The sequence below is a fragment of the Lissotriton vulgaris genome, chromosome 2_2, assembly GCF_964263255.1.
Source record: "Lissotriton vulgaris chromosome 2_2, aLisVul1.2, whole genome shotgun sequence".
NCBI lineage: Eukaryota > Metazoa > Chordata > Amphibia > Caudata > Salamandridae > Lissotriton > Lissotriton vulgaris.
This window is the reverse complement of record NC_141688.1, coordinates 90975751-90990248: the sequence shown is the minus strand read 5'-3', so window position 1 is coordinate 90990248 and position 14498 is coordinate 90975751. Positions and strand designations below refer to the sequence as shown.

General features: G+C 48.4%; 1 protein-coding gene across 1 annotated transcript in view; it reads left to right on the top strand.

The window, feature by feature from the left end:
* Positions 1 to 10195, top strand: part of LOC147729065 (uncharacterized) — a 50259-nt gene extending 40064 nt beyond the window's left edge. The window contains exons 3-4 of the mRNA XM_086959791.1: positions 8168 to 8330; positions 10164 to 10195. Of these exons, the coding sequence (XP_086815917.1) occupies positions 8168 to 8330; positions 10164 to 10195 (195 nt within the window). The remainder of the gene's footprint in view (positions 1 to 8167; positions 8331 to 10163) is intronic.
* Positions 10196 to 14498: the final 4303 nt, after the last annotated feature.

Sequence of the window (14498 nt, the reverse complement as noted above, 5' to 3'; positions counted from 1 at the left end):
CAGCTAGGCTGTGGGTGGAAGCCTCCATCCCTGGACTCTGTTCTCCAGCCTTCAGTGTCACAGAGTGCTCTGGTAGGGCTTCCCTGCTTGGATGGGTAAAGAAGTTCTGAAGAGACCCATGCAGACCCCGGGTCAGAGCCTCAGCTAGCCCTGAGTTGAAGCCCCCAACCCTGGGCTACCTACTCCAGCCCACTGTAGCCATGGGCATGGTCCCGCAGACCCGGGGAGGTCCTCCCTGCTTGACTGGGTTAAGAAGCTCTGACCGGGGATCAGGGTCAGAGCTCCAGCCCGCAGTGTCACAGAGTGTCCTAGAAGGGGTCCTGCAGGCCCGGGGGGGAGCTTCCCTGCTTGGATGTGTAAGAAAGCTCTCAACAGACCCCTGCAGACCCTGGGTCAGAACTTCAACTAGCCCTGGTGTGTACCCCCCAGCCCTGTGCTACCTACTTTATCCCACTGTGTCACTTATAGCCAGGGGCAGTGTCCTGCAGACCTGCTTTCCTACTTGGCCTGGTTGGGTCTGAACTCAAATGGTCCATGGGTGGAATCCTCCATACCTAGGCTCCATTCTCCAGGCTGCTGTGTTGCAAATTGGGCTGAGAGCAGTATCACACACTGTTCCAAAGCTTTCTATTCTCACACAGCAGAGACAGAGTACCAGAGGGAAAAGATGCATGCAGTACCAGAGCTTTCTATTCTCACACAGCAGACAGAGAGTACCAGAGGGCAGCGACACACACACTACCAGAGCTTTCTATTCTCACACAGCTGGCAGAGAGTACCAGAGGGAAAAGATGCATACAGTACCAGAGCTTCCTATTCTCACACAGCAGACAGAGAGTACCAGAGGGCAGCGACACACACACTACCAGAGCTTTCTATTCTCACACAGCTGGCAGAGAGTACCAGAGGGAAAAGATGCATACAGTACCAGAGCTTTCTATTCTCACACAGCAGACAGAGAGTACCAGAGGGCAGCGACACACACACTACCAGAGCTTTCTATTCTCACACAGCTGGCAGAGAGTACCAGAGGGAAAAGATGCATACAGTACCAGAGCTTCCTATTCTCACACAGCAGACAGAGAGTACCAGAGGGCAGCGACACACACAGTACCAGAGCTTCCTATTCTCACACAGCAGAACGAGAGTACCAGAGGGCAGCGACACACACACTACCAGAGCTTTCTATTCTCACACAGCTGGCAGAGAGTACCAGAGGGAAAAGATGCATACAGTACCAGAGCTTCCTATTCTCACACAGCAGGCAGAGAGTACCAGAGGGCAGCAACACACACATTAACAGAGCTTCCTGTTCTGAGACAAGAGAAACAGAGTACTCAGGGCAGAGATACACCCAGTACTGAAGCTTCCTATTCTTATGCAACAGAGAGTATCACACGGTGCATGAGCTTCTCATATTCACACAGCAAAGACCGAGAGTACCAGAGCAACAGCATTACACATAGTACCAGAGCTTCTTATACAGCATAGACAGATATTGCCAGAGGGAAGGGCTGCATACAGTACCAGAGCTTACCGTTCTCACACAGCTAAGACAATGAGTACCAGAGGGCAACAATACATACATTATTAGGGCGTCCCATAATCACACAGCAGAGGCAGAGAGTACCAGAAGGCAGTGACACACACATTAGCAGAGCTTCCTGTTCTGACACAGCAGAGACAGAGAGTACCAGAGGACAGCGACACCCACATTACTAGAGCTTCCTGTTCTGACACAGCAGAGACAGAGAGTACCAGAAGGCAGTGACACACACATTAGCAGAGCTTCCTGTTCTGACACAGCAGAGACAGAGAGTACCAGAGGGCAGCGACACACACATTAGCAGAGCTTCATGTTCTCACACGGCAGAGACAGAGAGTACCAGAGGGCAGCGACACACACATTACTAGAGCTTCCTGTTCTGACACAGCAGAGACAGAGAGTACCAGAGGGCAGTGACACACACATTACCGGAGCTTCCTGTTCTCACACGGCAGAGACAGAGAGTACCAGAGGGCAGCGACACACACATTAGCAGAGCTTCATGTTCTCACACGGCAGAGACAGAGAGTACCAGAGGGCAGCGACACACACATTACCGGAGCTTCCAGTTCACACACAGCAGAGACAGCGAGTACCAGAGGGCAGCGACACACACATTAGCAGAGCTTCATGTTCTCACACGGCAGAGACAGAGAGTACCAGAGGGCAGCGACACACACATTACTAGAGCTTCCTGTTCTGACACAGCAGAGACAGAGAGTACCAGAAGGCAGTGACACACACATTACCGGAGCTTCCTGTTCTCACACGGCAGAGACAGAGAGTACCAGAGGGCAGCGACACACACATTAGCAGAGCTTCATGTTCTCACACGGCAGAGACAGAGAGTACCAGAGGGCAGCGACACACACATTACAGGAGCTTCCAGTTCTCACACACCAGAAACAGAGAGTACCAGAGGGCAGTGACACACACATTACTGGAGCTTCCTGCTCCCACACAGAAGCGACAGAGAGTCCCAGAGGGCAGCGGCACACACATTACTGGAGCTTCCTGTTCTCACACAACAGAGACAGAGAGTACCAGAGGGCAGTGACACACACATTACCGGAGCTTCTTGTTCTCACACGGCAGAGACAGAGAGTACCAGAGGGCAGCGACACACACATTAGCAGAGCTTCATGTTCTCACACGGCAGAGACAGAGAGTACCAGAGGGCAGCGACACACACATTACCGGAGCTTCCAGTTCTCACACACCAGAAACAGAGAGTACCAGAGGGCAGTGACACACACATTACTGGAGCTTCCTGCTCCCACACAGAAGCGACAGAGAGTCCCAGAGGGCAGCGGCACACACATTACTGGAGCTTCCTGTTCTCACACAACAGAGACAGAGAGTACCAGAAGGCAGTGACACACACATTACTAGAGCTTCCTGTTCTGACACAGCAGAGACAGAGAGTACCAGAAGGCAGTGACACACACATTACCGGAGCTTCCTGTTCTCACACAGCAGAGACAGAGAGTACCAGAGGGCAGCGACACACACATTAGCAGAGCTTCATGTTCTCACACGGCAGAGACAGAGAGTACCAGAGGGCAGTGACACACACATTACTGGAGCTTCCTGCTCCCACACAGAAGCGACAGAGAGTGCCAGAGGGCAGCGGCACACACATTACTGGAGCTTCCTGTTCTCACACAACAGAGACAGAGAGTACCAGAGGGCAGTGACACACACATTACCGGAGCTTCTTGTTCTCACACAGCAGAGACAGAGAGTACCAGAGGGCAGCGACGCACATATTAGCAGAGCTTCCTGTTCTCACACAGAAGAGACAGGGAGTACCAGAGGGCAGCGACACACACATTAGCAGAGCTTCCTGTTCTCACACAGAAGAGACAGAGAGTAGCAGAGGGCAGCGACGCACACATTACCAGAGCTTCCAATTCTCACACAGCAGAGACAGAGAGTTTCAGAGGGCAGCGACACACACATTACCAGAGCTTCCTATCCTCACACAGCAGAGATACACAGAGAACAAGAGAATCTCATTCCTATGGAGCAGAGGGACATAGGGAACAAAATAATCCAATTCTCACAGAGCAGACAGACCGAAGGAACCAGATAGTCTTATTCTCAAAGAGCGGAGACAGGCAGGGTACTTGTTGGTGTTTCATTCTTACAGACCAGAGATACACAAGGAACCAGAGACTCTCATTCCTTCAGAGCAGGGAGGCATACGAAACCTGAGAATTCCATTAATTAAAAGCAGAGACAAGCATGGACATTTGTGTGCCTCATTTCTGAAGAAAGAACACAGAGAATCTCATTCCCAAAGAGCAGAGATACAGAGAGAACAAAGAGAAACTCATTCTCGAAGAGAAGAGATACCTAGGTAACCAGAGAATCTCATTCCTGCAGAGCAGAGAGACCTGGAGAAGCTCATCCCGGTAGAGCAGAGAGACTTAGGAAACCAGAGAAACTCATTTTTGCAGAGCAGAGATACATAGGGAACCAGAGACTCTCATTCCTGCAGAGCAGAGAGACCTCGAGAAGTTCACCCGCTAGAGCAGAGAGACATAGGAAACCAGAGAATATCATTCTTGCAGAGATACATAGGGAACCAGAGATTCTCCTTCCTGCAGAGCAGAGAGGCCTAGAGAAGCTCATCCTGTTAGAGCAGAGAGACATAGGACACCAGAGAATTTCATTCTTGCAGTGATACACAGGGAACCAGAGAATCACAGTCTTGCAGAGCAGAGATACATAGGGAACCAGAGAATCTAATTCCTTCAGAGCAGAGAGACCTAGAGAAGTTCATTCCACTAGAGCAGAGAGACATAGGAAACCAGAGAAGCTCAGTCTTGCACAGATAAACAGGGAACCAGAGAATCTCATTCCTGCAGAACAGAGATACCTAAAGAAGCTCATCCCGTTAGAGCAGAGAGACATAGGAAACCAGAGAATCTTATTCTTGCAGAGATACATAGGGAACCAGAGAATCTCCTTCCTGCAGAGCAGAGAGACCTAGAGAAGCTCATCCTGTTAGACCAGAGAGACATAGGAAACCAGAGAATGTCATTCTTGCAGTGATACACAGGGAACCAGAGAATCAGAGTCTTGCAGAGCAGAGATACATAGGGAACCAGAGAATCTAATTCCTTCAGAGCAGAGAGACCTAGAGAAGTTCATTCCGCTAGAGCAGAGATACATAGGGAACCAGAGAATCTCCTTCCTGCAGAGCAGAGAGGCCTAGAGAAGCTCATCCTGTTAGAGCAGCGAGACATAGGAAACCAGAGAATCTCGTTCTTGCAGAGATACATAGGGAACCAAAGAATCGAATTCCTTCAGAGCAGAGAGACCTAGAGAAGTTCATTCCACTAGAGCAGAGAGACATAGGAAACCAGAGAATCTCATTCTTGCAGAGGTACGTAGGGAACCAGAGAATCGAATTCCTTCAGAGCAGAGAGACCTAGAGAAGTTCATTCCACTAGAGCAGAGAGACATAGGAAACCAGAGAATTTCATTCTTGCAGCGATACATAGGGAACCAGAGAATCTCAGTCTTGCAGAACAGAGATACATAGGGAACCAGAGAATCGAATTCCTTCAGAGCAGAGAAACATAGAGAAGCTCATCCCGTTAGAGCAGAGAGACATAGGAAACCAGAGAATTTCATTTACTCACAGCAGAGAGATATAGAGAAGCTTATCCCGTTAGAGCAGAGAGATATAGGAAACCTGAGAAGCTCATTCTTGCAGAGCAGAGATACATAGGGAAACAGAGAATCTCAGTCTTACAGAGCAAAGATACATAGGGAACCAGAGAATCTAATTCCTTTAGAGCAGAGTGACATAGAGAAGCTCATCCCGTTAGAGCAGAGAGATATAGGAAACCAGAGAATCTCATTCTTGCAGAGATATGTAGGGAACCAGAGAATCTCCTTCCTGCAGAGCAGAGAGACCTAGAGAAGTTCATCCCTTTAGAGCAGAGAGACATAGGAAATCAGAGAATCTCATTCTTGCAGAGATAGATAGGGAACCAGAGAATCTCAGTCTTGCAGAGCAGAGATACATAGGGAACCAGAGAATCTAAGGCCAGATGTAGGTAAATCACATTTACCGATTTTGAAATACCGAATATTACCGAATTTTACCGATTCGGTATTTCAAAATCGGTAAATGGGATGTAGGTACTAACATCTGGATTTTTTACCGATTCCTTAAAATTCGGTATTTACCGATTCGGTAAATACCGAATCGGTATTTGCTATTGAATCCTATGGGCCTTGAAGCCCATAGGATTCAATTCAAATACCGATTCGGTATTTACCGAATCTGTAAATACCGAATTTGTCAAGGGTGCAGGGGGTGTCACTTTGACACCCTCTAGCACCCCCAAAATGGGCATGTGTGCAATGTGGCACACAGACATGCCCTAAGGGCACATCTGCCTGTCACATGGCACATGTGTACATGCACAGATGTGCATGTACCCAGGAATCGTATTTTACCATGGATTTGTATTCCATGGTAAAATACCGATTCTGAAAGCCATGTGCCAATGGAAAATTGGCTACCCACATTTCAATTTTGCATTTTCTGTAATTTTACCGAATCGGTTAAATTACCGATTCGGTAACTTTACCGATTGGCTACATGTAGCTAATCGGTAAAATTACCGAAAATGCCAGATTTAAGGGCCCCTACATGTCAATGGCCATTTAGCGGTCGGTAACGGCCGAATTCGGCCGTTACCGGTCGGTAAATGGCTATTTTTCGCCACCTACATCTGGCCCCTAATTCCTTCAGAGCAGAGAGACGTAGAGAAGCTCATCCTGTTAGAGTAGAGGGACATAGGAAACCAGAGAATCTTATTTACTTACAGCAGAGAGCTATAGAGAATCTCACCCTGTTAGAGCAGAGAGACATAGGAAACCTGAAAAGCTAATTCTTGCAGAGCAGAGATTCAAAGGGAACCAGAGAATCTCAGTCTTGCAGAGCAAAGATACATAGGAAACCAGAGAATCTCATTCCTGCAGAGCAGAGAGACCTAGAGAAGCTCATCCCTTTATGGCAGTGACACATAGGAAACCAGAGAATCTTATTCTTGCAGAGATACGTAGGGAACCAGAGAATCTCAGACTAGCAGAGCAGAGAGACCTAGAGAAGCTCATCCCTTTAGAAGCAAAGACAAGCATGGAACTTTTGTGTGCCTCATTTCTAAAGAGAGAACGCAGAGAATCTCATTCCCAAAGAGCTGAGATACAGAGAGAACACAGAGAAAATAATTCTCAAAAAGCAGCGATACCGAGAGAACAGAGAGAAACTCATTCTCAAAGAGCAGAGAGACATAGGAAACTATAGAATCTCATTTAATCACAGCAGAGAGATATAGGGCCAGATGTAGGTGCCCGAAAATAGCCATTTACCGACCGGTAAATGGCCATTGACAGGTAGGGGCCCTTAAATGTTGCATTTTCGGTAATTTTACTGATTCGGTAATGTTACCGATTCGGTAATTTACCGATTCGGTAATTTTACCGAAAATGCAAGATTGAAATGTGGGTAGCCAATTTTCCATTGGCACATGGCTTTCAGAATCGGTATTTTACCATGGAATACAAATCCATGGTAAAATACCGATTCCTGTGTACATGCACATCTGTGCATGTACACATGTGCCATGTGACAGACAGACGTGCCCTTAGGGCATGTCTGTGTGCCACATTGCACACATGCCCATTTTGGGGGTGCTAGAGGGTGTCAAAGTGACACCCCCTGCACCCTTGACAAATTCGGTATTTACCGATTCGGTAAATACCGAATCGGTATTTGAATTGAATCCTATGGGCTTCAAGGCCCATAGGATTCAATAGCAAATACCGATTCGGTATTTACCGAATCGGTAAATACCGAATTTTTAAGGAATCGGTAATAAATCCAGATGTTGGTACCTACATCCCATTTACCGATTTTGAAATACCGAATCGGTAAAATTCGGTAATATTCGGTATTTCAAAATCGGTAAATGTGATTTACCTACATCTGGCCCCTAGAGAAGCTCCTCCTGTTAGAGCAAAAATACATAGGGAACCAGAGAATCTCATTTCTGCAGAGCAGAGAGACCTAGAGAAGCTCATCCCGTTAGAGCAGAGAAACATAGGAAACAGAGAATCTCATTTACTCACAGCAGAGTGACACATGGAACAAGAGGATATCATTCTCACAAAGCATAGATAAGAAGGGAACTTGGGTGTGTCTCATTCTTTCAGCTCATTGATACAGAGGTAACCAGAGAATCTCATTCTAAGAGAGCAGAGAGGCGTGTCAAGAGATCAAATGTATCTCACTCTCATATTGCCTAGACTACCACAGAGAACTCAGATTCTCACAAAATGATTCATAAAGTTGGTTCTGTGAGTAGTTGAAAGTTACTTCTGACTTGCTCCTGCATTTGCAGGCACAAGTTATACCTACTGATGGAATAAACCTTTGTGACTGCTCATAGAGTACTGTAGGATCTCATTGACATACAACATGCACATTTTAGACTTTCAGGCAACTTAAATATGATGCATAGTGAGTTAGAGTATTGGATGTACAAAAGCTGACCACATTTCTGGGGACTAATGTTTCTTTCCCTCTGCTTTCAGTGCCTGAGCACCCAAGATGTTTCCAGTTTTGCACTTTCAGAGCCCCAAGCGCTTGGCCAACTCTTCATCGTTCTGCAGTACCAGTCCCTGGCCAATCGCATTAAGGTGATGGTGCGAAAGGCGGAGAACCTTGGCAGACGGACTCGCATGCCTGGAGCCCCAGGTACCGTACCCCCTCTTTATTAAAGGCGTGCTTTCCTAACGGAAATGTTAAATTATAGTCCTGATATGATTGAAACATGGGAGCGGCCACCATGATTCTAATCTTGTCTTTTTCAAAGCAGAGTGTTGAAAGAACTACTCTTCCCATGAGCTGTAGGAAGAAAACCAACCAATGAAAATGCAATGAATTCCAACAATCACAGCCCAGCCCTTTCTCCAAAACGCCCAGTTGGAGACAGCAATCTTTTTTTCATGGTGTAAGGGAAGACATGAACATGTCTCTTATAGAAAATGAAGTCACCATGTCTCGCAGGAAAGGGAAAAGGTACCAGCAGGTATAACAGAGCTACTTCCCACTTGACTGGAACCATATTCTGCTTAGATCGGACTAAAACTGGTCAAAGTTGGAGCCAGAAAAGAATGTAAGAACAAATGAACCGAAAAAAACAAGGTAGACTATTATTTTCACCTAGGCTTGAAAAGATAGAAGCAGGTTAATACTTGGTTCAATGTCTTTAATGAAATTATGACTTTACTGTCTATTAGAAAACAGCCAGCAGGCATGAACACTAGCATTCTTGGAGTTTTCCCAACCAGGTTAGCAGCAGATTGAAAAGCGTTTTGAGTTTGAGGTCTTTTCCAGGAATGGTTGAAATAGAATACGTTTAGGATATGTTCTTTGGGGGGGGGGGGGGGCGAAGATGCATGCTTTTAGGAAAGTTATTATTTATTTATAGGTTTTATATAGTGTTAGCTAGACCCGAAGGTATCAGAGCACCTTACATAACCATGAAAAAAAAACGCTTAACATATAATGCAAGACACTTAGATTCGAGCATAAGCATAAATAAAGACAAAGAGAATTGTTAGGCAATGCGGGTTGTTATAGTATGCGGCCAATTAGTACAGTATGAGTTCAGGGAGAAAACAACATAATAGACAGCTGAAGCAATCAAACAACTGACTATCACAGAGGGTCTAATGAGAGAGAGAAAGAGAGAAAGAGAGAGAGATAGATAAATATATATATTACATATATATATATATATATGTATAGTTATTGGAACACATATCAGTTAGCTTGCGTGTTAAAGTATCAATATACCTTGAATGGGCATTATAGGAGCTTTATGTAGCCAGAAAATTCTGATTCCATATTCTAGCTGGCACTTCTGGTGAAAGTGGCTTATGAACCAGAGACATGGGTTTCTGATATATTTTCAGAAGTTAAGAGGAAGAGGGGGGGGTTCTGTGAATGCAGGTGCTGGACTCAGACACCGTTAAACAATGAACCACACACAGCTTCGCATAATAAGAAAATTATTGGTGTTGAATCACCTTGAGAATGGGATTGAGAGAATCTTATTTCCCCATAGTAAACAGAAAAGCAGACAGTGCTCTTCTATGAGTTTACCATACATTTGTCCATGCTCTAATAAAAATAGAAGACCTGTAAAGATTATATTGATGGGAGTTTCACTGGGTTTCTAAAGACCTTAAAATATGAATGCATTGAATGATATCTACACAAAACAGATTCACGGTTCCCATCTACACACCAGTGATACACAGGTGCCCAAGTAGTTTTGAAAGAACTGGGGTCCTGGAACCCAAAGACCCTTGATGAATGAGCAAGAATGTGACCAAAGTTGTGGGAGAGACAAAAGTGATGCAAGATTCTCCATACCATTAATTCTATGGCTCCAGACAGAATGACATGGGGGTGGTGGTTCTTTACTGAGGTTTTGCACATGAGGGAAGGTGGTGTAAAGTGGTGTAAAGCATTGTTATGTTATGTTTTTTTTTGTTTTTTTAAAATATATTTTTATTGCAGGAAACACGTATGAGTACAACATTGGCACCTGAAATGTAATCCGGGTTCGTGTTGGTTACAGTAACATTACGCCTATACACGGCCATTCAGCCCACAACCCGGAGGTCGGGCGGCGTGTGCCATTCTGCTGTTGTTGCTTTGTCTCTGTCCTCACCGGTTTTCATAGGTGATAGAATAAATCACTTCTGCTTTTCCAAACACCCCAACCCAACATATCCCCCCTCCCTCCTATCGCCTTGCCCCCCAGAGGAAGAAAAGTGTCCTTCATCATGGTACAGGATTCTAATGTTTAACGGAAGTGATCGTCGCTCCTCCCCCCCTATCCCCCACCCACCTCCCCCCTCGTCATCGGTAGTCTATCTCGAGGTTGCATGTCGTGTGCTGTTAGCTGTGATTGTCTATGTCGGGGGCTCTCCAGCAATAGCATCTTGTTGGGAATCAGGCTGCCCCCCATCAGTGCTGTCTGAATCGGTGAATGTGTCAATGTCGCGCAGGGCCTGCACTATCGTTTCCCAAGCCTGCGCCGCCTCTAAGGCCCGCTCATCTCGTCGCCGTCCCGCCTGCTGGAATCTCAATGTGCTTTCGCTTCCCGCCCACTTGAGGAGTTCATTGCGCCATTTAGCGCCCGTTGGACCAACTCGCGCCTTCCAGTTTCTGGTAATTTCTCGTTTGGCCAAAAGTAAACCCAAATCGATGAACTTGCTAGTAAGTTTGTTTTTAGGGGTGTGTGGGAACCAGTGTAGTAACCCTGCCGCCGCATCTATCTGCAATGATCTGTCAGTCACCTCTGTCAGTGTATCTCCTACAATTGACCAAAATGGGGTCAGCCTTGGACAGGACCACAGCATGTGGAAAAGGTCCGCCGTGGCTGTCCTGCATCTAGGACAATCTGCCGTCTCCAGGCCGAAATATTTCTGCAGCTTCTCCGGGGTCAGATAGGCTCTATGCAATACATAGAAGTGGACCAGTTGAAACCGGGCGCTTCGCGTTCCCTTCCATGCCCGTTGCAATAGCTGGGGCCACGTGGTCTCTGGAATTTCCTTCCCCAAATCCGCTTCCCATCGGGTCTTAAGAGCCGTTAGGGGGGTTAGTCCCTCATCGATCATTCTAGAGTACAAGCACGACACTGCCTTGATTGTCCCTGCAGACATCATAGTATACTGGCAGGTTACCGATGTCTGTGGTTCCTCACGCCCAGTCCTCCAGTGTGCTTGGAGTGCCCTCGTGATCGCCGCGTGGAGCAAAAAGTCACCCCCAGGGACGTCGTAGCGATCTCGAAGCTCTTGGAAGGGCAGTAGTGTTCCCTCTTCGTAGAGGTCGCCTATGGTCTGCACCCCCATTTCCTCCCAGACCCCCAGCCGGGACCAATCTCCGCCGTGGGGCAACGCAGTGAGCATTCCCAGAGGAATCTCCGGGGCATAAGGTCTCGGTCTGCCCAATTTGCGGTACACTCGGTTCCAGCACGAACGTATGGTACTTTCCTCCTGAGTGAGGCCTCTCAGCTCGAGCTTTTGTTGCATCGCAATGAACGATAAGACATGTCTGGGTATGCCATTGCCTCGGGACTCCTCCGGACCTCGGAACTCCCGCGCCACCTCCTGGGTGTAGAACTGTAGTTGGGCCGCCAAGAAGTACTTCTCGAAGTCAGGCGCTGCTAATCCCCCCTCCGCTCTCGGCCTCATCAAGGTCCTAAGCGCCACTCTGCGGCGGCCCGAGCCCCACAAAAACGACACTATCATCGAATCCAGGCTTTGGAAGATGGATCGGGGGATCCATACCGGGAGTGTTCGAAAGTAGTACAGTAGGCGGGGCAGCGCCACCATTTTTAACAGTGCTATGCGCCCTGCCACCGATAAGGGGAGGGTGGACCAAAAGGACATGCTACCCCTGAGCGCCCGGATGGCTCTGGAGATGTTACCCTCTAGTATATCAGCAGGGGGGTGGTAGACATACACCCCCAGGTATTTAAAACAGGCCGGCTCCCATCTAATCTCCCTATGAGTATCAGGCTGGGGGCAACCCCTGCGGAGCGGAAATAGGCAGGTTTTAGCCCAATTCACCCGGAGTCCCGATACCTCACCAAAAGTCGTGAGTACCGTATCTGCTCCGGTCAAAGCCGTTCCAGCGTTTTCAAGGAAAAGCAGTAGGTCGTCAGCATACAGGGAGATGTGTTGGTAACCCGTTGGAGATTGTAGCCCTCTGTAGTGGGCCCCCGTACGAATCGAGATAGCCAGCGGCTCCACCGCTAGGGCGAAGAGCAGCGGGGACAGTGAGCAGCCTTGTCTCGTGCCTCGCTCCACTGGGTATTGCTGGGATATCAACGGACCCGATTTCACCCGAGCCACCGCCGAGGCGTACAACACCGTGGTCCATCTCAGGAATCCCTCTCCCAAACCAAATTTCTCAAGGACCCTGTGAAGCTACCTCCATTCCAGGCTGTCAAAGGCTTTCTCCAGGTCTATCGAGAGAATCATAGGATCGGGAGCATCTGCGTGATCGCCCTCCAGGAGTCGAAATAAGCGTCGGATGTTCATCGTGGTGTTGCGTTTCGGGATAAAGCCCGCCTGATCGATATGCACCAGTGAGCTCATGTGGTCAAGCAATCGTGTGGCCAATATGCTGCTCAGAATCTTGTAATCGACTGTGAGCATTGAGAGCGGTCTATAGGACGCTGGGTCCACTCCCTCTCGATCTGGCTTAAGTAGAGGAACCACCAGGGCCTCTCGCATCGAGCCCGGTAGCCGACCCAAGGTCTTCGCCTCTTTGTAAACCCTCACGAGCCTGGGGGCCAGGATATCTATGTATGTGGAATAAAACTCTACAGGTAGTCCGTCAAGGCCCGGTGTTTTATTACGTGCCATGTTTTTTATCGCGCTCCTGATCTCCCCCAGCTCTACATCTCGACCTAGGTCTTTCGCCTGTTCTTCCTCTAACGTGGGGATCGGCAGATCCTCCAAGAAGGTGTCTGTCGTGGAAGTGTCTGGCGGCAACCGACTGCGTTACAGCCTCTTGTAGTACCTCCAGAAGCAATTAAGGATTCTGGGTTGGGTGTAGACCTCCTCATTGCCTGTTGTCCTCATTGCCACAATTGGCGAGGTCCGTCTCGTAGGGTTAGCAAGCCAGGCCAACAGGGCACTCGACTTGTCACCCTCCGCCAGCGATCTGGTCATGTAAGCTTTGTGGTCATAACTGCGCAAGCGCTCAACCTCCACAGCTACCGCCTCCTTTGCCGCCAAAGTTTGCTGTTGAAGTTCTGGATGGCCAGGGCGTGAAAGTTCCAGTGCACGGAGGGCACGATCAGCTTTGGCCAGGTCCTCCAGTAGCACCCGGCGCACTCCAACTTTCTGCGTGATACAATAACCTCTAATCACCACCTTAAAGGCGTCCCATTCCGTGGCCCTCTCTGCAGTCGTACCTTCGTTAACCTCAAAGTACCCAGCGATCTCGTTCTCTAGGGTCCCTCGGAACACCGGGTCCTCTAGCAGCTCGGGCCGCAGCTTCCAGGTAGGTACTTGCGGTGTACACTGGAGCCACCTGAGATCAATCAGTAAAGGGTTATGGTCGGAGAGAGTCCTCGACAGATATTCAGACCGCACAGCCGAAGCAACCACCTCTCCCGATCCTAATAGGCCGTCTAGTCGCACATGTAGTTCGTGCATGCCCGAAAAGTGGGAGTAATCTCGAGTGTGTGGGTGGTGCACCCGCCAGATGTCTGTCAGTCCCCAACTAGTCTGCCAGTGTAATCTACCCTTGGCCACCCTATGTGTCGGGGAGTCTGGGAGGGGAGGATGAGACCTATCGAGGCCAATGTCCAGCACTGAGTTAAAGTCGCCCCCTAGTAGGATGGGACCTGAGAGGTATCGGGCCAAGGATCCCGACAGCCCATTTAGAAAGGCGATTTGGTCCACGTTGGGCGCGTAAAGACAGCAAATGTTTAGATCCCGTCCCCCTAGTCTCCCTGCTAATGCGACATATCTTCCTTCCGGGTCTATAGTATGGCTAACTACCTGCATGGGTACCCCCGCCCTTATCCATATTAGTGCGCCTCTTGCGTAAGCTGAGTAGGTGGTGCAGTATACCTGTCCCCGCCATCTACGCTGCAGCGCTATACCCTCAGTCTTGGTGAGATGCGTCTCCTGCAGCAGCGCGATCTGCACTCCTCTGCGCACTAAGTAAGCATGGACCTTATGACGTCTGGACATAGTGTGCAGTCCCCTGACATTCCAAGTAACACATTTCAGATTCGATAGGTCAGCCATTGTCCCATTCCACATCCTCCTGTCCCTCTGAGCCCCTTACAGCTATGGTGAAGTACCCACTGAAATCGGTACCGAT